We start from the raw sequence: 24,293 nt of genomic DNA, 5'->3' as shown, positions 1-24,293 counted from the left end.
CGGCAAGTGGCATAGTGGTTAGAACTGCTGCTTACAGCGCTGAGGACCCAGGTTCGAATCCCGTTCCCAGGTCACTGTCCGTGTGGAATATGCAAATTCTCCTCGTGTCTGCATGGGTTTCAGTGGGCGGTACGGTGGTACAGTGGTTAACACTGCTGCTTCACAGTTCCAGGGTCATAGGTTCAATTCCGGCCTCTGGTGACTGTCTGCGTAGAGTTTGCACTTTCTCCTCGTGTCTGCGTGGGTTGCCTCCCGGTGCTCCGATTTCCTCCCACAGTACAACCTTTGGTGTCCAAAGGTTGGGTCGGTTACTGGGTTATGGGGATAGGTTGGAAGCCTGAGCTTGGGAAGGGTGCCCTTTTCAGGTGCCTGTGCAGACTTGATGGGCCGAATGGCCTCCTTCTGCACTGTAAATTCTATAACAAAATACCACAGTACGCAAACCAGTTTTGCTTTTGATGAAAACAAAGCTGAAGATTTACTCTTTGATATGTCTTGAGACATATGACACAATAAAGCGAAACCAACAGTCACAGATCTTGAGATGAGGAGGTATCTCATGGAAATGCTCATTTCAACAAGGAGAACAAGTGTTAGCCCGCAGCTACAGAACGAGTGAGAAGTGGATCCCTGCGAAGGTATTCGCTCAGACTGGTCCAATATCCTACACAGCCCAGACAACAGACAAACTCTTGTGAAGATGCCTCGTGGATTAATTATTGCATTTGTGTACCAGTGCCAGAACTACCTCAAGAGGCAACGGTCTCCATTCCATCTGACTGTGCAACGTCTCGCTCATCTACAGAAGAAGAGATTGCATCAGAAGTACCTGCTACTACTAATCTTCCCTTGGAAACAGAGTCTGTAATGTCTTCCAGGGTAGAGACATCTAATGGAGAACCTGAAAGTACTTCTATGGTCGAGAATGTCAAATCAGTGCAACCAGTGATAAATAGACACCCAACTGGTCGTCTATCTTATTGACTGTAGTATTACCATGTAATAATATGATGCCTGCACTTGTATATAGATGTTACTGACTATGTTAAAATACTAGTTATTGGTGGTTTGGATCTTCGAAGTAAAGGAGGAGGGATGTTATATTTGTGGATTATTATTGTTGTGCGAAATGTCTCTTTAAGAACAGTCACGTAACATGCGTGATATCATTGACTACTTTGCGGGCTTTTGGGAGTCTAGTGCCAAACCTTGTACAGTGAAGATCTATTCGATGAACCTCTGTTGATCTTGCATTAAGCCCACAGACTTCAGCAATCTATTTCTTTTGTACTGTTGGTCTAAAAATTCTAAAGAATTTATGTTTTTCAAATGCATGCACATTTGGTCTCACTAATTAATTTCAATATATATGATTTCTTCATAGGTCCACAGTCAACCGTTTTATGGCATTATAATAAATCGCTTATAATTTGTTTATTTGGGTGTAGAACTATTCTTCAGGTAAGTGCATGTTCAAAAACAGTATTGTCCTGTCAGTAAAACAGTCCTTTAACAAGTATTTACACTGTAAATAGTCTTAGACCAGGTTCTAACTAGGCAGAACAATGTTTACATTGCTTGGCTCCTTCTTGGCTGGAACTTTAACTGTCCTGTTCAAGAAAGAACTCAACACATAGCGGGATACATTGGCATGGCTGTTTCCCAAATGTTGGAAATTTAAATTGTCCGAGAACCATAAGGGGAAATTTCACTTTTATAAACATTTAAACTAAGGTACAAGTTGTTCAACATATCCTCTGAAAGTTTTGCAATGCAGGCTTGATACTGCACTGGTGGTGTGAGATTACCTCCTCAAGGGAATTGCAGATTGCTTTTCGCCAGTCAGATTAGATCCTTACTGAACTAACACTGCCAGTTCAACAATACAATGGTGAAATCATAAAGGATTGGGGACCTGCCACTGGAAACAAATTAGAAAGAAAATTGAATCTCCCAGCGGATTACATCTGACCCACACCTACAAGGAATGTTTTAACTCTTTCCACCTGTAATTTCAATTGACCTGACCAGCAACCGTCTATGGCACATATGAGTTTTAACCTTCTGTCCACACTGGCCTCATTGCTGCTACATACTGCAATGACTTAAAGAAGGAGGCTGGCAAGACAAAAGGGAATCAAGCAACCTTTCCAACTGCATGCCAAGCTTTATCCAATAAATGGGGAGGGTTAGCGACAAGAGGCATCCAGCTGTAAAACCACCCGCCAAATCCAAAATAAAATGTTTGATATGAAGGGTGATCAAGCTGCATTGTGGCAACCCCATGTAACATGGGAAAAGCCAAAAGAGGAATCAAGCAAGCCAAGCTTTATCCTAGTAAGTCTACTTTAGAAATACATGTAACAAACAAATTTAAAAACTTACCTGCTTGTTCATGTTCACAAATATATACGAGTTTGGAAAAAGGGAATAGGAAGCACACAATACAATACTGGCTAGGCAGTTGAAAGTAGTTTCAGAAGACAATGGTGAGAAGATAGGTTGGTTAAATAAACAAGAACTTGCTTTCACATAGGGTTTTATCACAATAAAACATTTCAAAGTGCTTCACAAAATGAATTGCTTTTTCTTTTTCTGGAGTGCAGTAACCGTTGTCATGTAGACAAACACAACATCCATTCTGCCTCAGCAATAAAGGAGTCAAAATCTATGGAGGGGTGGGGGTGAGAGGCTGGCAGGAAAGTAAAATTAAGGCCACACAGTCAGATCAACCATGATCTTACTGAATGGCAGAACAAGCTCAGGGGGCAAGTGGCCTACTCCTATTCGTTATGTTCTTAATATCCTATAACTGCGATGAAATAAATGACTTGTTAATCTGTTTCATTTCTTTTGATATTGGTTGCAGAGGAATGTTGACCAGAATGCAGGATGAACTCTTTGCCGAATAATGCTGTTCTCTGAACAATGCCATGGTACTTTTAACAGCCTCCTGAACAGACAGATGGGATCCTGGTTTAAACTCAGTTATGAGAACTGCAGCTTCAATAATGCAGGATTCCTTCAGTACTAAACTAGAGCAAGAGCATCAGTTATACTTTCAGGGCTGTTTATTGGTGCAGGGCTCAAAGCTAGAACATTCTGATCCAGAAACAAGCAACTTAAACTGAGGCTGAATTTATATTGGTGTCAGTGTGGTGCCTGTGACACCAGTTCCTGCAGAGTGACAACTCCATTTAAACCAGCTGATTCCATAGGATTTTTATCCTTGGGCTTCAGCCTTTGCGGAAGTGCTACCTATACTTTAGGTTTGCCATTGGCAATGCAAGACCTGCACATCCTGAATCGGCAGTGCAAGCACTCCACCCACATTGATATAAAAGCTGCCTAAGCATAATATATTAAAATAATTTAAACAGCATATTTTAAAAGTCTGTTAATATCTAGTGTTGCTTGGCTACAGCTACTAATTCACAAACATTCACCAGTATTTCAATTTAAAGCTTACAGAAACTCCCACATAAACAAAAAGTTTTATCATTTTAATATTCACATAACTTCTTTTGCTTGCAATATCCTCTCAGAATTTACATATTCAAATTATAAATTATTTTCTTGCTCAGATTCGGTGCTGCAAAACCAAAACGTCTGAGCATTGAAGGAAATTAATCTTCGGGTTTTGAGGCAAAACTTGCTGGTCAAGTTCAGACATTCACAGGTCCCATTAATTTTTAAGTGGGACCAAAGAATGTGCAGATTAGGCACATAATTTGCCTCATTACTAAATGAATGTATTTTGTGCCTCTTTTACACCCTTAAAATGTATGCCCAATCTCTACCCCTATGTCATTCTTCAAACCCATCCTACATAGTATAAGTTCTTCAATTTTTTACATGAATCAAATATTGGAATTTCTTATAATTGATTGGCAAATTTAGTTAAATAAATTGTACTGTGGGATGAACTACCAAATAAATGTATTAAACCCTTCTCTCGGTGGTGAATTTCTTTCTAGCAGAATAATAATAACCGCTGTTATAATAATCTTTATTATTGTCACAAGTAGGCTTGCATTAACACTGCAATGAAGTTACTGTGAAAGTCCCAAAGTGTTCGGGTACACTGAGGGAGAATTCAGAATGTCCAACTAACCAAACAAGCACGTCTTTCAGGACTTGTGGGAGGAAACCGGAGCACCTGGAGGAAACCCACACAGACACGGGGAGAATGTGCAGACCCATGACTAATTTGGTAAGGCTTCTAGGCTTTATATAATCAAATGGATGTGGATCCAAAACTATTCAATGTCTTTTGAAATCATTTAATTTGCATGAAGACCTTGGCCTTATCTGTCTCTCCTTGGAATCAAAAGCACATCACTGACAAGAATTTTTGCTACTGTAACATCAAATGACATCTTTCAGCAGAACATATCATTCCATTGTAATGAAAACATTGTATCCAATATTAACACCTCTAGTAATGAAAGACTTGTACAATTGCAAGTCGGTTTTGAGTACATTCAAGTTAATGAATAACGAAGAAGAAGATACTCAGTGATAAATCAATTGAACTGTTCAGCAGACATCAAGTGAAAACTTCAGGCTTATAAATGTTAGTTGAACCACAAAGATTAGTTGGCAGTGCTTAGTTCACTTCCTAGTATCCAGCCTTTGATAAAGAAATGTACATTGTATGGAATTTTTCAAATAAGTAGGAACATTTCTAGGTTTCTAGTTATTTTCTGGTGTAATCCAGCACCAAACTACACTTGTAGTGATTGTTACTCTAATTTGGGACATCATTACTGTTGGTTTCCCAGGAATGAGTCTGTAGCTGATGATAGGGAAATTCCTTACAATGTACAGTAGGGAGGAATATAAATTTCAAACCATGACTAATCCAGATGATCTTCCACAAAGTTGCAATGGTTACAAATGACAATCGGAGAAATGCAAAACCTCAAACCACTTGTAAGATTTTTGAAAAAAAAATAACAAACATAATCATATACTTTTAATTTTAATACAAAGTAATGCTGTAGTACTCAAAAGATTTAAAGATGTTCAGGTTTTATTCATTATTCCTCTTTCTAAACTACTTTAGTAAAGCCCTATTAAATACCTGGGAGAGGGGGCATTCTTTTGCCAGTGTGCTCTGGTTCATTTCTTTCAGTAGTTCCTTCAGAGCATTTCTGACGGTTGTGTGTGTCCACTGTTCAGGTGGCAAGTCTTCCAGTTTTGGGCAACTGCATGGTAAAATATATCATATAAAGGGGGGAAAAAATAGGACATTTCAGAACTGGTTCCTGGTGCAACATTCCTTCAAGATAGACAGATTTCATTTGGCACATCAAGCAGATGCATCTAGAGATTGCTCTCAGTCTCCTGATTGTTCTGATTAGTTAATTACTTTATACAACACATCTGCTGTATTGATGCATGAATTATACATCAGCTGCATGTGGCGACTATTATTTCTTGTTACTTCTACCTTCTTGCTCCAATGCGTTTGGTAAAATAATTCAGGCATTTAGAAATGTGGGAGCTAAAGACAGAGATGAAACAGTAATGATGCCATGCAATTGTTGAGGCCCAGGGACTTGCATGTTGTGACTAACCTGTGTAACTGAATTTTCAGTGTGACCACATGATACACATCCTGCAGCATGTCTGCTACTGTGGCATCCGGTGCATCTGTCACATATGAGAGAGGGACTGGATTCCACTTCCCAACCTGGATCAGGCCTGTGACAGTCAGCATTAGGTAGAGTGAGAAACATCAACTGTTTATTCGCCAACAAGATGCTAATACTTTCAAACAGCCAATAAATTTCATTTATTGATTATTTTGCTCTGTTTTAACATTATTCCAGATTTCCTCAATTTTTATGTGTACAAAAGTGTAATAAAAGAACAAATTTACAATAATGAATTGAAAAAAGAGCTTTGGTCTCCTTACTCCTCATCATTAATTGACTTAAACATGCTTAACAAGTGTCATTACTAGAAATGTAACCTTTGCAGTGTACTCAAATCAAATAGATTCAAGATTCAAAGAAACCTAAATTAGAAAAAATAACTAATGTAAAAGTATTTCAAATGCTTTGTTAAATGTTTCAATATTATAAAAATTTGCTTGAGCCACAAATCGTTAATAATGAAGTGATGGTCAAGAAAGTATTTGAAATCATTCTCTATTTTCCCTGTTTAGATCATCAAAAGATAGCCTAAATATAAAATGATTCTCTTCCCATAAAAAGCAAAACATTTTGGCTTATGTATTTTAAGTATATTTAGTGTCAACAAAATGGTTCCGTTAATATGCAGTAAAATAAAGCGTACACAGTACATACAAATAAATACTCTACTTACACCAAAACTTAATGTCCAAATCAAAAAGAGTATTTATTGCTACATGAAATGAATAATTTAAAATTCAGAGTTCTATATTAAAAATCCATTGTTTTTTACTACAGTATCAAATTATTAAAGAAACAATGTCCTCTAATTTCATTGCTGATATGTAGTGCACATAGAAAATTGTAGTAGTTTTCTTCATTGCTGAAAATTGTTATCACTATGCTAAGATGCCTCATTCCTGTCACTACCTGTGATAGTACTTTCTTGAATTTTTGGCACGGGATTCTACATTTTTGCATTTTTCCTCTTTTGAGTTGGGAATGTAAACTGATTTTTTAAATCCTTGGCATAACTTTTGAACACAGCATATTAAACATATCTTTTAATGGGGAAAGTAAAATGTAACTTTTATTCTAGATCAGGATGTAAATATGAAATGATGTACCTTTAGCTTGAGCAGCAGAACTGTGGGAATATCCAAGAGAAAGCAGTGCCATCTCAACTAGTTGATTAAACAGCATATCCTTCCGTACCAGAACAAATTCTGCATGTTCTTCTTTACTTTCATACTCAATCGGACTTTCGAAGTGTTCCACCACACAGAAAACAGGGAGCATATTTCCTACAAAGAATAAGAAATGACTTACATATTTTTATACTGTACATTATGTAGGAGGTGCAACTATCATTCTAATAAGATTTATTAGTACCTACTGTAAGCTATAAATCACAATAAATGTGGTTGCTTTTAGAAAGCAATAAAACAATATGTTAAAACAAACATATATATGGATCACTTGTATGAGCAATTGGACGAGACTGGATTTCCAAAGAATCCACAAGTTAAATTTTATTAAGTAAAATATAAACATCCCTTAAACTCACTAATGGGTTTGGTCACCTGTTTAACTTCACAGAATGATTAGTAACTGCAATGTTTTAATCGGGAAGTAATTCATATCTGTTAAAATCATGCATGACACAAAATTATGTTCTGTCTTTACAGTGATGGATTATGATTCATCATTGTAATCTTTATAAGATAGTCCCACTTTTCTTTCCCAACATAATTGGTCTGGTAGTTCTAAAAACTGTTTATACAGCTCTTAGGATACTGACTAAATATGACGTCATTAAGTTCCTACCATCTTTTCCCCAAACTGTCATCACCTTCCTTCTTTTCATGATCTTTCACTTCACTGGCTGCTTCTTATTACTAATACTTGCCTATATTTCCAGGGCCAGCAACTTTATAACCTTCTAGTATTAAAGCAGTAAGTGATGGTCACCAATCAGTTCTAAAAATACTCAATGATGTAGATATGAAAGGCAGCATGAAGCTTTCGCATTAGGTTTATGAGTCTATGTAAACAACACATCTGCTGCAAGAAGTAATCAAGTGTATAGAATCCTTGTCTAAAACTGTACTGGCATCACAGTCTGCAAATATCACATAATGCCAGAGACAGCTGAAATCTTCTATTCAGGAATTTATGGCACTTATAACTTTGCAGGGATCATAAGTCTGTTTGATTCTGCTCCAGTTCTTGATGGTAAATGCTAATACACTCTGTTTGAAAACTGTAATAAATTATATTTTTGGTGCTTTTAACCTGGCTTGCTTTATACATATATGCACTTGGCTAACAATCAATAAATAAGGTAATCAAAAGTAGAGGCCAAGGAATTTGCTGAAGTGCCTTTTTCCAGTTCTAATAGATAAAGATCTAACAATACAGGCTGCTGTGTCCATTCATTTCATAAATAATACATTCCTTGTTGTCTGTAAACAGAGAAAAAATAAATGATTGTTTGATAAATGTTATGGCAGTTTGAACAATAAATTCTGCTGCCTTCAAACTATTTTATTTTCATAAATATCCTGGCTTATACATTTAAACTGTGGTCTGAAGGAAATTTGCTTTGCAGTCAACTTTGCGTTACCACGGGAATGTCAAAACACCTAGATTCCTATTTTTATTTCTATATTAGTGAAAGCAGGTTGCACACACTGGTACCTTTATTATAACCGATTTTCACCAGCTGGCCCGTGTGTTTGAGTGAGACTCCAGTCACTTTGGCACCCATGCTACCCAGTCTGTTGCGGATGGAGAGACTCCCATTCTGGTCCAAGCGGGGGATCTTAGCCGGGGTACCTTTAGGATCAATGACATTGTTGTTTTTTTCTGAATTCTCCTTCACTTGCACTGTTTCACAGGGTTTTTCCATGCTCACCACCAATTCTCAGAGATCACCTACCAAGTTTAAAGAAAACCACTTCAAGATATTACTGAGGTCAGACTCAACAACAAATATAGAGGATTAATGTGGAATGTCCAGATTTTCTAAGACCAGCCTTTCTTTATTTAAAAATTAAGGTCTCGAAACCTGTAAAGCACAGCATGTCGATGTAGCTTTTCAGAAAGACACAAGATCCAAATCCTTCAGAACAGGATGTCAAAATGTGAGGACAACTTCATTATCCAGAATTAAGACTACTACAGTGAAAATGTTGTCATTTTAGGGTGCATACATCCTCAAATGATAGAACATTCCCAAATTTGAGGTCCAGAGTTCAGACTTCAGGCCTGTGTACATCACAAAATGAATGGTCACATCTCGAAGTGTTCCAATTTTGACTTGGTAAAAGATGATTATTTATGATACAACCAAATGATAAGATGCCCACTGCAGCATTTCGGGCTTATATCATTGCATGTTTCCGTGAACTACAGCAAATTCCACTTTTCATTGACTACAGTGACATCAGATCAGTACCAAAATGAGGCATTCTCATCCCAGCGCCACAATGGTAACCTGCTGCCTAGTATTTATTTTGAAGCAAATAACGCACGGTTTCGTCCTCACCACCTACTTTACAACTTTTTCCTGCGCTACCAGTTCCATGCATTTTAGAAATTCCACTCCAGGATTTCACGTTTACATGTATTTTAGAAAAAAAAGACAAAGAAACAAACTAACCAAAGCGGTATGGGTACACACACACACACACACACCACACACACAAAAACGCTGTCGTTATCGTGTGGCATCTTTTTCTGAAAAAACTACAAGAAATACAATTCCGACCGCAACCAACTCACCCACTTCTCTGCGCGGAGCTAAAAGGCAAACTTCCAAGGCATAAGAAAAATAGCAACTCTTCACTTCGGACTCTTCGTGAAAACTAACAGCCGGACCGGTTGGTTTCTGGACAACATATAGCTTCGAGATATTATTTCTTCTCTTTTGGAATTTGTTTTTTTTTAAAATGATCTTCTTCGGATTGAGGGGGGGGGGAGAATCTAGTTGAGGGAGGTTGGCGGGGGGGGGGGGGGGAGAAGACAGCTAATATGGTTTTTAAAAAAGCAGGAACTTGGGACACAAAACGTGATATATGTTGTTTTCAACCCCAAAAAGTGGTGGACTTTTTGTTGTTGTTGCTGTTTTAAAGTCCAGTGAAAGCTGTGGTGTTTTTAGTGGCGGTGGCGGCTGTCCCTGAGAGTGTGTCTCTCTGTCTCTTCCTCAGTCAGGACGGAGCCGAGCGGCTTCACATTAAATTATTAGTTGCTTTGAGACTCATCACTCCTCTTCTCTTCCCTTCCTCCTCTCAGTGCTGAGAAAATAACCCTTCCAAAACATGTCGGGTTTTTTTTTTTAGGCAGCGACAGTCCACCCGGGCTCTGCCTGATTTGGGCTGCCTTTCGATTGCATCACTCCTTGTAACTGTCAGAGCAATTTGTTGAAGAAAAATAATGAAAAAAAAACCCCGGGGTGGGGGAGGGAGGACAATTTCCGGCTGGCGCGCAAGAATTTTTAATCAGCTTGATTACTGTAAGACGGCTCTGCATTTATTACAGATAATAATACCACATGATCAAATAATTATAGCACTGGCTCAGCCTCAGGGCTGGAGAGGGAGGGTGTGGGGGGGAAGGCAGTGATCAACAACAAACAGGAGGAGCTTTTCAACTCGTCACTGCTGCATGCCATCGGCACTGTCAGTGAGTGAGAGTGTGTGTAAGTTAAAATAAAACACACAGCGCTATCGAGAGGGGAGGGGGTTAGTATGAGGAGACAGTCTTGACCGAAACACCAGCAACAAATACAGCAGATAGTCAAAAGCTACTGGAAATGATTTCATGCCTAAGAGCATGATAGCATTTGTTCTGTGGGAGGCGGCCAGATGGATGGTTTACACACACACACACACTCGCACCTGCAGACGGACACAGACCTAAACATACGCATAATGAGCGCTAATATGCATGAAGGAAGATGCAAGATACGCATACATAAAAAGGTGTACACGTGTTTATATTTGCGTGCCTCTCTGATTATGTATGCGTGCAGGTGCGGGGGTTTAACATGTAGTTTTCAGAAAGTCACATTGGCTAATATTTTTTCGGGCTTTTCTTTTTCAATGAACTGTTCACCTGTGCTCTGCCACACGCTCCTCTGCCTCTTTAAGTCGGCAAGAAATTGTGGTTTGGACCGTGGACTTCTCACTAATTTTGCCAATGATCTGTGAATAGCTGACGAATGTTGTTTTCTTTTTGTTTGCGTTTGAGTCCATGCTGCCCGTTTATCTCCCATCCTATCCTAGAATGGGACACTGCTGCCACACAATAATACATTGAGTTAAAACTGGCAGAGGCCAGCGAGGCCGGCATGTTTAAGTTGAAGCTGTTGTTCAAACTCAGTCATTTAGGCTGTACCCTGTAATTAGATTGTAAGTTCATTTCGTTTTATATTTGTTTCCCCATGTTAGCTGTATTGGAACCAACTTTTGTAAAAACAGTTTTTAGAAGGTACGGATCTATGAGAAAATATCTGCAAAATTCCACTATGGTTAAAGTTAATGTAAATGTGAATCAAAAAAACTGAAAAGGTGAATGAGAAATCAACATTTGAATGCCAACATCAGCCAAATGTGTTACTACTACAAATTGAGTTATGGGGCATAATTTTCCTAATTCCTTTGACCATAACATATATGCAGCAAATCTGTTATTCCTTGGACTCACATTAGTAGATGAACGAAGCAGAAAGAGACCATATGGTACAAAGTGTATTTATGTGTATAATATATGATCTGTACTGCTGGAGGAGACAATGTTGTGAAGCATCCCTTGTAATGTGCTCCAATATTTTGGGAGTTTCTGAAAAATTGAATATAAATACAGTAAGGACATTTAAATAATAATTCAGCAGCGTATAATTAGTGATGTTCCCAAAATAGAAAATGCCAGAAATACTCAGCAGGTCAGGCAATGTCTGTCTTGAGAACTGATGAGTTAACAGGTGTTGACTCTTCATTTCACTCATCTATTCTCTCCACAGATGCTAACTGGCCTGATGAGTAATTTTTGTATTTGTTTTGAGTATGCAGCATCTGCAGATTTTTCTTTTATCTTATTTAAAAATAATATTTGTTCTGTTTTAAATAAATAAATGATAAAATAAACTGTAATGTCTTGGATTCATTCATATAACTAAACCTTGTTGAAACAAATTCACAACAAACTTTTTCTATGTTCCTCAAACCATAGCAAGAAGTACCACTGATAAGAACTCTTCCTTTATTGGATTCCAAAAAGCACTGTGACAAGGTTTATTACCATATATGTATAACAATGATATGTGGATGGCTGATGTCTGTTCCTTAAGCAGATGGATGGTAAAATCCATCAAATGCAACTTTCCCTCTTCACTTCGCACCTGTCAAAAGGAACATTTCTTAGAAGTTGCTTCTGCTTTTTATACCTGTCTGTAGATTTGGATAACTTGCTATTACCATAGAAACTGAGATCCAGAGTCACACAGGTGGTATAACTGAATGCATAAAAAATTATTCCATAAATTATAATATTCCAGATCTTATAACCATGAACAATGAAGTAAATGAGTGAGTTATTTAGGTGAAGTATCATATAGAATTAGTATGGACTTACATTCAACATTCCATTTGTGGTTTATTAATGACAGTATTCAGCACTATTCCACTTAAGTTTTTGAAAATCTCAACAATGTTTTTTTTATCTGCTTTAAAATAAGATTTTTGTGCATCCATTTATTTCAACAGACATAGAATAAAACAGTGCCAAGGAGTACACTCAGTAGCCATGGGATTTCATAAAACGTAAGTAACCCTTGTGTTCGTGCAATTGATAATCTTCAGTGCCTTAGGGGGCTACTTTTGGGACATAAATTAGGATATGTTTCATTGCAAACAAAAAGTAACACATGGAGAAAATTGGCACCCGTTGACCACCTTAACCTATGTAGGCATGCGATAGAGAGGGAGTCATTACACCTGACAGACAGAAAAGTAGGTATTTACAAAGAGACAAAACACCATTTAGTGGAGACAGGAAATAATTACACATAAACATGACATGCCTCAGGCCTGATCTAACAGAGCATCCAGCTTGCAGTATGGGCATCAGCTAAATGCAAACCTTAACCCTTAACATTCTGGAAAGTCTCATTACGTTTGGACGGTAACCACTTAGTCTTACACTCAGTTGTAGACTTACACATAGCATTATGTGTTTAATCTGAAGCTCACCCATAATGCACATCTGTTTATTAATGTGGACTTTAACTGAATTTAAATGATTAACTTAAGAAGTAAATAAGGCGTAGGTTTTCACTCTTTCTTAGTAAGACCAAAGAATACCAAATGATTGCACATGAGCATATTTAGACAGAATAAGCAACAACTCCATGTCATCTTATTAGTGGAATTTTGTTGTGCCAGTACAATACTAGAGGATAACAGAGAGGTAGAATTATACTTGGCTTTCCTTGAACTAATATTTAAAAACGTAACCCAATAACAATATTAACTTGATTTATGGAGGGTAACACTCAGCAGATCAGAGATTTGTAATGACAATCTAATGTTTTGCAATTAAACAAAAGGTGGACGCTATGGACAGTTAATTGCTCCCATTCTAATCCCTTGTCTGTGTTTAGTTAGTTAATCTCAACTGTGGGTAAGTGATGATATGGTGGCAGGAAAGGTTGTGAATTCCAGAGGACAGGGTCATGGTGACTTAATTAGTCACTGTCAGAGGTAGAATATTGGTTAAGAAGAAATCTGGTGGGCACAAGGCACACAAAAACAGGGCGGGGTTATGCCATAATAATAATTGAAAATGAGGACAAGAATTTTAAAACTGACACATTGGGATAGAGGGAACTAGTGGAACATGGAGAGGACAGAGTTATAAGATCGTGAAAGGTAATGCAGGTGTGGACAGGGATGTGTTCATTTTTGCTGAGTTGAAGCTTCAGAGGAATTGAGGCCAGACTCTTGGAGAAGTTGAGCCTGGACATAATGAAGGCATGCGCTAGGTTTTCAGCAATGGAAGAGTGAGGTGAAGACAAACTATTTTCTAGAGGTAGAAATAAGTGGCTTAAGCTGTGAAAGAGGTAGGTGAACTTGGGGTCAATCAGGATGCTAAAAATTCTCACTTACTAATAGAATTAATGTGTACAGTGAGAGACATTCTGCAATTGACGCAGTTGCCCTGAAGTAAGGAGGGAAAATGTTCAGCTCCAGTCCTCTAGCAAAGTGCACTATTATGAAGACTGAATGGAGGCAGGAGTTTGATGCTCTCCACAATTGCTGACAATTAATTTTTAAAACACAACACATCCACAAGCTTTGAATTTAGTATAATTAAATATTAAACTATATTATGGACATACATGTCGTTAAATTTAAACAAAAGAACCCCTGGATGTTCCCAGGCGGCATCCTGTGAATAATTTCATAAATGGGCAGCAACAATTTACCGAGGTAAACTTTTTCATGAATCTGTCTTGAGGAATTCAAATAGAAAATTTAAACATCTGACTTTCCTTCCCTGATTTTCTTTTTTATTGGCTCCTCCTAAATGCATGGACTTCTTATAATGGCATGATTTTGGGAGATCAGCTGTCATTCACTTGTGAACCAAGCATGTCAGTAGGCTATTTAACTGACGGACCATTACAGCCAATTTCATTCCAGGAATGCATGGAAGTAATTCTCACAGGGCTCAATAAATAGTGATCAGCATAAGACTTCATATGCTAAGGTCCTAAAGTCAATTGCAGCAGTGTGACTATCATTCCTGCTGAGGTGAGCAATCCGAGCAGAGACCAGGATCAAATCTGAGAGTTATTTATTGGTTTGTATTGATCAACTATTCACTGGACGTCTGAACCATCAAAATTCAAAAGTCTCAATAGGAAAACCACTGATACTTGGAATCATATTACTTTTGTTTATTTGAAAAGTTCCTGCTGTATACAAATCCTGATATTTTAATAAATTTGACATTTTTTATAGTTTCTAAGACATGGTTCATCATCCAATCAAGTCAAATTTATTAACATGTACATCCCTTTTCAGTGCAGTTTCTTATGCCAAGGATATTTCACAGATGTTGCAAATTAGATACATCATATTTCCCATTGTTTCAATTGAGCTAGTATTAGAGTGAACAGTCTGTGTTGATGGAGGTATGACAATTATTTTGTCTAATTGTTCAAATAAGCATAGAAGCTGTATAAGTGCCCTATAGGATGCTCATGAACAATACATATATCAAAGCCAGACTTTAGGAGGTCTGTACAGTCAGTAATCTAAGATGAAGTGTTGCACATAGAAAGCTGTACTTTAAAAAAATGTGATTCAGACAGGATTTGTATCCCTGCTGTACATGTCACAAAATAGATAGTGATTAAACCTCCCCAAATCAGGTGAAACTTCCACCTTTTATCTTCTTCGGACTTAGCACAAATTCACTAAACTATTTCCGATGAAGAAGACCATTCAGCCCATCACATCAATCTGCTCCCCCTCCCTCCAAATTGCAGCATCAAATTGTTTCTTAAATGATTTCAGAATTTTCCCTGCAGTACTCTATTCAGGGATCAATTAAACAGATCACTACAAAAATTAATTCCATTGCATTTGTTTCCACCTAATCCTACCATCCCACACTTCAATGTTTTCACTGGACTGCAGCAGACTATGTAAATAGAGTGCATGTTAGCATGAGCAAGTGCAAATTAATGGTCAGTAAAGAGGTCACTTGAATGAATTGATTTTGACTTCAACTAAACTCATTTTGGTTTATTTTGAAGAATTACAATTTGTTCCAATTTGGACCACTGCAGTGGATACATCAGACATGGCCTTTGTTAAAAATGAATGTATTTTCTATTATGCTTAAGCGTTGCACATTCAACCAAGATTAAAAATAGGTGTTTTTAATGTTTCTTTGTGTGGGCAGGTTGGGGGGGGGGGGGGGGGGGGTGCTCATTTAGGTAAGGAATATCAGTCATAGAGAATGGAACAACCAGTGTCAACATCAATCACGCCAAGGTCAGTTATTCACAGCCATAAGTAAAATCAAAATTCCCTCTATAATATTCACTGTTATATATTCCCAATCAGAGAAATCACCCCATACTGAACTACTGTGATATTTCCATTTTCCTTCCAAAACATTGCCTATTTGTTATCCCGCACCCATTAGTTGTGGGATTTGCCTGTTGAGATTGCCCAAGCTCATTTTTACATTCGACCTTTGCAAGTCTGAGGAAATCTTTATCCCATCATTCTGGCCAGATTTTGAACCTAAACCTCAAAGATAAACAGGTAGCATACAAAAAACTGCCCCACCATTCCTCTTTCATCTTAATTGTTGTTTTTCTGAGAAACTTACTGGTTTGTATCAATTTTTCGGGAATTTAGTATGGATCAATAACTGCTCATCAATAAAAGTAGAAGAATGCACAGGCATACTCTCTTCTGCTAATCATTTCCACATCCCTGGAATATAGGACGAGCATGAATCCAAATGTTTAAGACTCTAATCCTGATGGGGGAAGTGTAGAGAATGTATTGAACTCCTAACAGTCTGATGGTTTTTTGCATCTGAATCCCTGATTGTCCAGTGGAAAATCTTCCTCACTGAGTAACCAGTTTATAACATCAGTAGTGCACATTCAAAGGATCTGAACATAGCTCCTCCAGATCCAAGGTTTTACTTAACGCTTATTCAGTGTCAGTGTACATGTGGCCATTTTAAAGCAAGTGCCAGACTTGCAAAATAAAGTATTGATATCAAATGGTCACAACTTATATAGCTTTACAGATATAAGTGAATCATGAATGATATGCAAGTGTAAAAAGAAAGAAAAAAAATAGAAACATTTGTGGTCGAGTTCAATTTAAACAGAAATATAATCCTTGTCAAGGGTGCTAAAACGATGCAGATACTAATAAATTAATTTTAGCTTTTATGACCTGTTACCTACAGCCCTGTATTGGTCAGACATGGAAATTATACCAAAGATTTACACAACACGAAAAGAAATAATTGGAACCCCAGTGCCGAGTTTGCGTATCAAATCATCTACTCCATATAGTAAACAGTCATTAGAAAACTTGATATTGATAGAGCATCTTCTGAATTCAATGTTCCAGCTTAGCCAACAGCATGTTTTTGATCAATATCCAAAGTATTCCAATCTATCTGCACAAACAGTTCATTCTGCTGTGCAAATTCTACTTATCAATAAATGTATTTGGAATCTTGAGGTGGAGTTGAATTTACTCCTGCATGTAATTAGAGATCTCTTCTCATTAATATAATTCAAAAAGTGAATCTACTCTGAAAGATGGCATCTAATCTAATGCTAAATTGCATTAATTAAATTTGATTTGGAATTCCAAACCCTAATTTGGAAAGATGGAGGATGTGAATGTTCGTGATGCACAAAGCAGGACATACAATTATGTTTCTTTGCAATCCCTTTCTGAAAACTCCCACCCCTTCCCTACGGTCTCGATCCTAATAACTCACTTTCTGTAGCAAAAGCTCTGAAATGCCTTTTTTTGTTTGCCTCAGGCATGGGTTTGCCCTCTCTGTAGTAATAGGCTCCTGGACCACATGTATCACAGTTTCAGACTGTGGAATTTAAAGAGCTACCAGATTATCTTCCATCGCTTTTCCTATCTACAAGATGCTATCAGCACGATTCCTTCCTCTCAACACTTCCCAGAGGAGCTGTTCACTTCCTGATATCCTTGCCTGTTTTGCTTCCACCTCAATCTATGGCAGGTCCTCCTTTTCCAATTTCCCTTGCAACCAAAATACAGGAATGCACCATTTTATACCCTCGTCTGATGCTGCAATCACTCTTTCCCGTGAGCTGATAATTTAAATGATCTTTTCTCAATTTAGCATACTGTATGTGCAATTCAGAATGCAGCCTCCTCTCCAAAAGAGACCAAATGGCGATCAGTTGATTGCTTTATTAATATTTATTTTCTTTCTGCAGTGTGATCCTCTGGTTCATTACTTAAAACTCTTATTTCAAATCCATACTGATCTCTTTGCCCACCTGTCTGTTTCTCACGTCTACATTTTCCATTTTGGAGCTTTTCTTTAGGCTCCTATTTACTTTCTAACATTTCACTGCCTGATACATTCTTTGTTTATTATCCACTGTTTTTTTCCAACCTTTCTCACGTACCTGTATACCGGTGCAGAGATGATGATGTGCTTTTTGTCATTTTTGCCAGCACAAGTGACTTTTGATTTTAACTTCTGTCTCTCGCTCTTTGTTTTGTTCAATCATTTTAAAGATTACACTTCCCTTTCAGTTGCTAGTTTAGACAAAGGGTGAATACCTGAAATGCTAACCTGCCATTACTCGCTTGCCGATGTTAACAGACCTGATCTGTATTCCATCCTTTTATATCTCTGCTGGAGCTAAGGTTGGATTAATGGAGCAATGTAAAAGCTCATTGAACTTCACCCTATCTGGTCTTCGGTTGCTTGGAAATACTGACTGAAAAGGCAAAATGTAAATATTGCAGTCCCCTTTCTGTAAACTTGGAATGCTCAGAAGAGGCAGTTTGACTAGCAACTGCTTATTATGTGCCTGCCGCCGTTGTCGATTTACTGATTCAGTAGTGAAAAAAGAGATTTTTCCTTCTTCCTCACTTTTCCTTTGATTACTTTCCACATCTACCATTGCTCTGTCTCTCTCTCTTCAGTTGTCTTCCTTCACCTTGTAACATTGTTCTTGTGTCTTTACAATCTCTAGGCCTTAGATTAACCAGCCAGCATTGCGTGGGAAGGGAGCGTCCGCTTCCACCACTAGTGTGCAATTATGTTGTCGAGAGTTTAATCTTTGTTTTAAATTAATGAAGAGTCACTGAATTAGCACAAAATCACTATAACATTATTGTGGCAAATCTTCAAGCTGGGATGTGTGAACGTGTTGCAGACACAAGGTGGAAGTGAAGGTCATCTTCAAAACTGAACATGTTCACATACATGCTGCCAAACATCCTCCAATTCGCGGCAATGTATCGAGGGTTATCTGGGTATCACCATGTTCACCACTTTGATGGAATTCCTCTCGTTATAATTTGAGCAGAGAGAAATGCGCGCCTAAACGGTAAGTACAGTTTTGCGCTCAGGTCTTTTTTCTTCCGTCAAAATTATCCACTGGAATGATAACCTGCCACGCAATAACAGAAATCTGTTTCCTAATTGTACTTGTTTCAAGCACTATGAAAGGCAACACATTAGAAGCGGATTAACAGATTTCTCTCCAACAGGTTTACTTATTTCAGGTCAGGTCAGCTCCACCAACAGAATAATTTCTATGACCATATATATCCCGGGATTAAATGGATCGCTGATTTCACAACTTGAACATTTTGTCTTCACTGACTTCAATGGAGTGTACATTTGTATCGATGTAAATTAGTGATCCAGGTGCGAGGTGAAAATTACTCCCCCACCCCCCACAAGCGCATTGTGGGACAGCGTCTCACTGTGGACAACGTCTCCTTGTGGACAATATCTCACTGTGTCAAAGTCTCCCTGTGGACAATATCTATCTCCCTGTGGACAATATCTATCTCCCTGTGAACAAAGTCTCCCTGTGGACAAAGTCTCCCTATGGACAAAGTGGCCAAAGTCTCCCTGTGGCCAAAGTCTCCCTGTGGCCAAAGTCTCCCTGTGGCCAAAGTCTCCCTGTGGCCAAAGTCTCCCTGTGGCCAAAGTCTCCCTGTGGCCAAAGTCTCCCTGTGGCCAAAGTCTCGCTGTGGGCAATATCTCGCTGGGCAAACTCTCACTGGGCAAACTCTCACTGGAGATAATATCTATCTCCCTGTGGACAATATCTCCCTGTCAACAATGTCTCACTGTGGACAACATCTCCTTGTGACAAAGTCTCACTGTGGACAATAGCTATCTCCCTGTGAACAATGACTCACTGTGGACAATATCTCCTTGTGACAAAGTCTCCCTGTGGACAATATCTATCTCCCTGTGAGCAATGTCTCCCTGTGAACAAAGTCTCCCTGTGAACAAAGTCTCCCTGTGGACAAAGTCTCCCTGTGGACAAAGTCTCCCTGTGGACAAAGTCTCCCTGTGGACAAAGTCTCCCTGTGGACAAAGTCTCCCTGTGGACAAAGTCTCCCTGTGGACAAAGTCTCCCTGTGGACAAAGTCTCCCTGTGGACAAAGTCTCCCTGTGGACAAAGTCTCCCTGTCGACAAAGTCTCCCTGTCGACAAAGTCTCCCTGTCGACAAAGTCTCCCTGTCGGCAAAGTCTCCCTGTCGGCAAAGTCTCCCTGTCGGCAAAGTCTCCCTGTGGGCAAAGTCTCCCTGTGGGCAAAGTCTCCCTGTGGGCAAAGTCTCCCTGTGGGCAAAGTCTCCCTGTGGGCAAAGTCTCCCTGTGGGCAAAGTCTCCCTGTGGGCAAAGTCTCCCTGTGGGCAAAGTCTCCCTGTGGGGAAAGTCTCTCTGTGGGGAAAGTCTCTCTGTGGGGAAAGTCTCCCTGTGGGGAAAGTCTCCCTGTGGGGAAAGTCTCCCTGTGGGAAAAGTCTCACTACAGACAAAGTCTCACTGTGGAAAATATCTCGCTGTGGACAATATCTCTCTGTGGGTAATATTCACTGCGGACAAAGTCTCGCTGTGGACAAAGTCTCGCCGCGGATAATATCTCGCTGCGGGCAATATCTCGCTGTGGGCAATATCTCGCTGTGGGCAATATCTCGCTGTGGGCAATATCTCGCTGTGGGCAATATCTCGCTGTGGGCAATATCTCGCTCTGGTCAATATCTCGCTGTGGGCAAATGTTGCTGTAGACAAAGTCTCGCTGTGGACAAAGTCTCGCCACAGATAATATCTCGCAGTGGGCAATATCTCACTGCGGACAAAGCCGTGCTGTGGACAAAGTCTCGCTGTGGACAAAGTCTTGCTTTGGGCAATATCTCGCTGTGGCCAATATCTCGCTGGGGACAAAGTCTCGCTGGGGACAAAGTCTTGCTGGGGACAAAGTCTTGCTGGGGACAAAGTCTTGCTGTGGGCAATAGATCCCTATGGACAATAGCTCGCTGTTGGCAAAGTCTCACTGCAGACAAAATCTCGCTCTGGCCAATATCTCGCTGTCGGCAAATGTCGCTGTGGACAAAGTCTTGCTGTGGACAAAGTCTCGCCACAGATAATATCTCGCAGTGGGCAATATCTCGCTGTGGGCAATATCTCGCTGTGGGCAATATCTCGCTGTGGGCAATATCTCGCTGTGGGCAATATCTCGCTGTGGGCAATATCTCGCTCTGGTCAATATCTCGCTGTGGGCAAATGTTGCTGTAGACAAAGTCTCGCTGTGGACAAAGTCTCGCCACAGATAATATCTCGCAGTGGGCAATATCTCACTGCGGACAAAGCCGTGCTGTGGACAAAGTCTCGCTGTGGACAAAGTCTTGCTTTGGGCAATATCTCGCTGTGGCCAATATCTCGCTGGGGACAAAGTCTCGCTGGGGACAAAGTCTTGCTGGGGACAAAGTCTTGCTGGGGACAAAGTCTCGCTGTGGGCAATAGATCCCTATGGACAATAGCTCGCTGTTGGCAAAGTCTCACTGCAGACAAAATCTCGCTCTGGCCAATATCTCGCTGTCGGCAAATGTCGCTGTGGACAAAGTCTTGCTGTGGACAAAGTCTCGCCACAGATAATATCTCGCAGTGGGCAATATCTCACTGCGGACAAAGCCTTGCTGTGGACAAAGTCTCGCTGTGGACAAAGTCTTGCTTTGGGCAATATCTCGCTGGGGACAAAGTCTTGCTGTGGACAAAGTCTTGCTGGGGACAATATCTCGCTGTGGGCAATAGATCCCTATGGACAATATCTCACTGTGTGCAAAGTCTCCCAATGTCCCCCATTGGACAATATTTCCCTGTGGACATTATCTCCCAGTGGGCGATGTCCTCCTGTGGTCACTGTCTCCCTGTGGGAAAAACGGCAGACGGATAATGTCTGGACAATGTTTTACTGTGGACAATGTTCCACCTGGGCTTCGCCTTACCATGGGAAAGGCCTCGCTGTGGACAATACCTCATCATAGACAATGTCTTGATGTAGGTAATATTCCACGGTCGGAAATGCTGTATCATGCCTCACTGTGGACAAGGTCTCACTACAACGTCTCGCTGTGGAAAAACTCTCAGTATTGATGCGTGCATTCCAGGATCGGGAATGTAGGTTAATTGGCTGGCAGAGAGAACAGCAAGGTATAATCACCTTCTTCCTGCATATTCTCGGAGAGAATCAGATTATGACCCAGACTAAGAACTTTTTTTCTGAACAAATATTTTGAAGAAAACCCGCAGCGTTTGAGCCAGCGTTAAGGCTGACCTCGAGGGAGGTGTAAACTGAAGACAGGTGGAGACGAGGCAATTCAAAGCTGAACACGAGGCGGCCCAGCAATACACGCAGGCTGCTTCCAGAACAGTTACTAACTCGGGGGGAATGAAGAACAAGTGTACAGTTCCTAACCTGGAGGAATAATTGTTGGTCGGATGAATACGTTGAGGTGGGCCATTGTGTAGAGTAGAGAGGCCTGTGTTATTTCCCCCGCAAATTTAATGTTAGTTTTGTTCTATATTTCATCGGCAGTGTGACCGTTTCCTTTTACATTTGGGGTATAATAATATTCAGATGAGGTGTGATTAATTGCCTATACGATGGTGAGATAGATCAGCTCAGGTAAAATATTGGCTCAACATTTAGTTTTAAAAATATTTAGGCATTTTTTAAAAATCAGCAATAATCGGTGAACTATGTGTGGGACAAATATTTCACAATCATTTGCCACTCAGCCCTTCCAAAAGTGTTGATGCAAATGAAGGCTCGACCACAGAATGTTTACGGGCAGCGGCCAATAACCCAGATAAACTTTAACCTGATTTGCAGCACACCAGATCAGAGGAGGAACTCAATAAACACATGACGGGTTTAATAGGAGGCTTCCCCAGTTCATTTCACTGTGGTTCACATTTTGACACTCTTACAGTATTGCAGGCAGTTAATCTATTCATACAAAACACATAAGCACCACGATATTAATAGTAATTACCGTGATGTTTCATACAGGCAGATTAACGATATGGATCCTTTCCGTACAGGTGCAATGCTTATAAAGAGTATTTAGCGGGCATTTTTATTTAAAAGGCTTCTTTCAACATGCAATTAAGCCCACAAAGATCTTAGCTCCACAAGTATTTTCTTCAGGTTAGACTATTAAAAAGTTAAAGTGGCGCTAGGACACGCCAACTCCTAATAGCTCACCAGACAAGCTCTTAATAGCCACCATGCTACAGGGCTACAACAAACGCGCGCATCACGGCACACAACACATTCTTCTCTGCAGTATAATCAAATGTCACTGAAGAAAACATTCTTTCCACAGAATAAGGCGGTAATTGCTGCTACAAAAGCACCCCCACCACAACTGTACACACAACCCGCCACAAATCACAAGGGGGTTTCAAATAAAGGTAAGTAACATGCTCACCCGGGTAGACTACCTTAGAATTGTCGCCACATTTAAAGTTCCTGCTCTCTCCCCCCCAAACAACGTAAAAAATAAAATAAACTGCAGCGAATGCTCTGCTTTCGCCTCGATCAGTAAGAAAATATCTTCAAAGTCCTGGGACTTATTGATTTGCAAAAAACAAAACTTCTCCCGGATCAGCGTCCTGTGCGGCACAGTTCACAGCGGAGTAAAACAGAAACGCTCATGTCAGTGCGAGGTAAAGTATGGGACGTGTCTGCTTTCGTTTATTCACAGGAAATCAGCCTGGTGAAATATGCAAACACTTCCAGTTGTCGTTATTTGTTGAATGGAGGTGAACCGCAACAGGAAAGCGGGTGGCGATGCTGAGCTCTCAGCACAGCCATCCCGAGGCAGGCAGCACCTTCCGCGGGGTGGGACTGAGTGCGGCTACCAACCCTCGGGACGGTCAGAGCCACTCTCCCACCGCGCACTCTTAAAACACCACAAACTACCTGCCCAGTCATCCGAGCACTTTCGGCGCTTCGCGCCCCGCACAAAACTGAACCCAGGGAGGAAGGTAGGGTGAATAATTCAGGCGGGGCAGGAAGAGCATCGCATCATTTACAAGGGAAATTCGCCACCAGACAAGTGGACTGGCTGGAAATACGTTCCAACAAATACTAAATAAAAGACTGTTTCGGCACACCATGGTTCAGTTTGGAAATGATGGGTTGCAAAGCGAATGCATTTCAGAACACCACTCACCCTGGGCTCACAGCAGGAGTTTTACTTCAAGATCCCAGTAACTCGGGATTGATAGTTGAGGAATACTTTAACCTAAACACGCAACCTGGGGTGGGATACAGCAAACTCCGGCACAGAATGTTTCACTCTTGCACCTCCTTTCCATCAGTTCAACAATTTGCGACCAGCGCGACGATGTATTTTATTCTCTGCACCGTGGTTGTTTTGCTTGGATATTTCCAACCTCTAAGGTTATTATAATGGGGAGAAACACGAGCATAAAGGGATAAACGGCGGACTCTATGTCATTATTAAACACATGGACATTCATTTTCTTTACACTGCAATCAGAAGTTCTTGA

The 24,293-nt window shown here is 40.0% G+C and overlaps 1 protein-coding gene and 1 long non-coding RNA gene across 8 annotated transcripts in view; one reads left to right on the top strand and one right to left on the bottom strand.

The window, feature by feature from the left end:
* The window catches only part of LOC140424993 (DNA-binding protein SATB1-like), a 220,936-nt gene extending 197,293 nt beyond the window's left edge, over positions 1-23,643 (bottom strand). The window contains exons 1-5 of one of the 7 annotated variants that reach the window (XM_072508748.1): positions 23,207-23,627; positions 8,343-8,579; positions 6,770-6,946; positions 5,583-5,709; positions 5,087-5,210 (exon numbers count right to left, since the gene is read on the bottom strand). In XM_072508748.1, coding sequence (XP_072364849.1) covers positions 5,087-5,210; positions 5,583-5,709; positions 6,770-6,946; positions 8,343-8,553 — 639 coding nt within the window. In that variant the 5' untranslated portion in view covers positions 8,554-8,579; positions 23,207-23,627. Of the gene's footprint in view, positions 1-5,086; positions 5,211-5,582; positions 5,710-6,769; positions 6,947-8,342; positions 8,580-9,428; positions 9,565-23,206 lie in introns of those variants that run through there. The other 6 variants (XM_072508750.1, XM_072508751.1, XM_072508749.1 and 3 more) reach the window with 6 other exon arrangements.
* LOC140424995 (uncharacterized) overlaps positions 9,348-24,293 on the top strand; it is a 351,986-nt gene continuing 337,040 nt past the window's right edge. The window contains exons 1-2 of the long non-coding RNA XR_011947740.1: positions 9,348-9,526; positions 12,410-12,466. This is a non-coding gene — a long non-coding RNA (uncharacterized lncRNA). The remainder of the gene's footprint in view (positions 9,527-12,409; positions 12,467-24,293) is intronic.

This window comes from Scyliorhinus torazame, chromosome 6 (genome assembly GCF_047496885.1).
Source record: "Scyliorhinus torazame isolate Kashiwa2021f chromosome 6, sScyTor2.1, whole genome shotgun sequence".
In the NCBI taxonomy this organism is placed as follows: Eukaryota; Metazoa; Chordata; class Chondrichthyes; order Carcharhiniformes; family Scyliorhinidae; genus Scyliorhinus; species Scyliorhinus torazame.
Note: the sequence above shows the minus strand (reverse complement) of the source record. Positions and strands in the feature narration are given on the sequence as shown.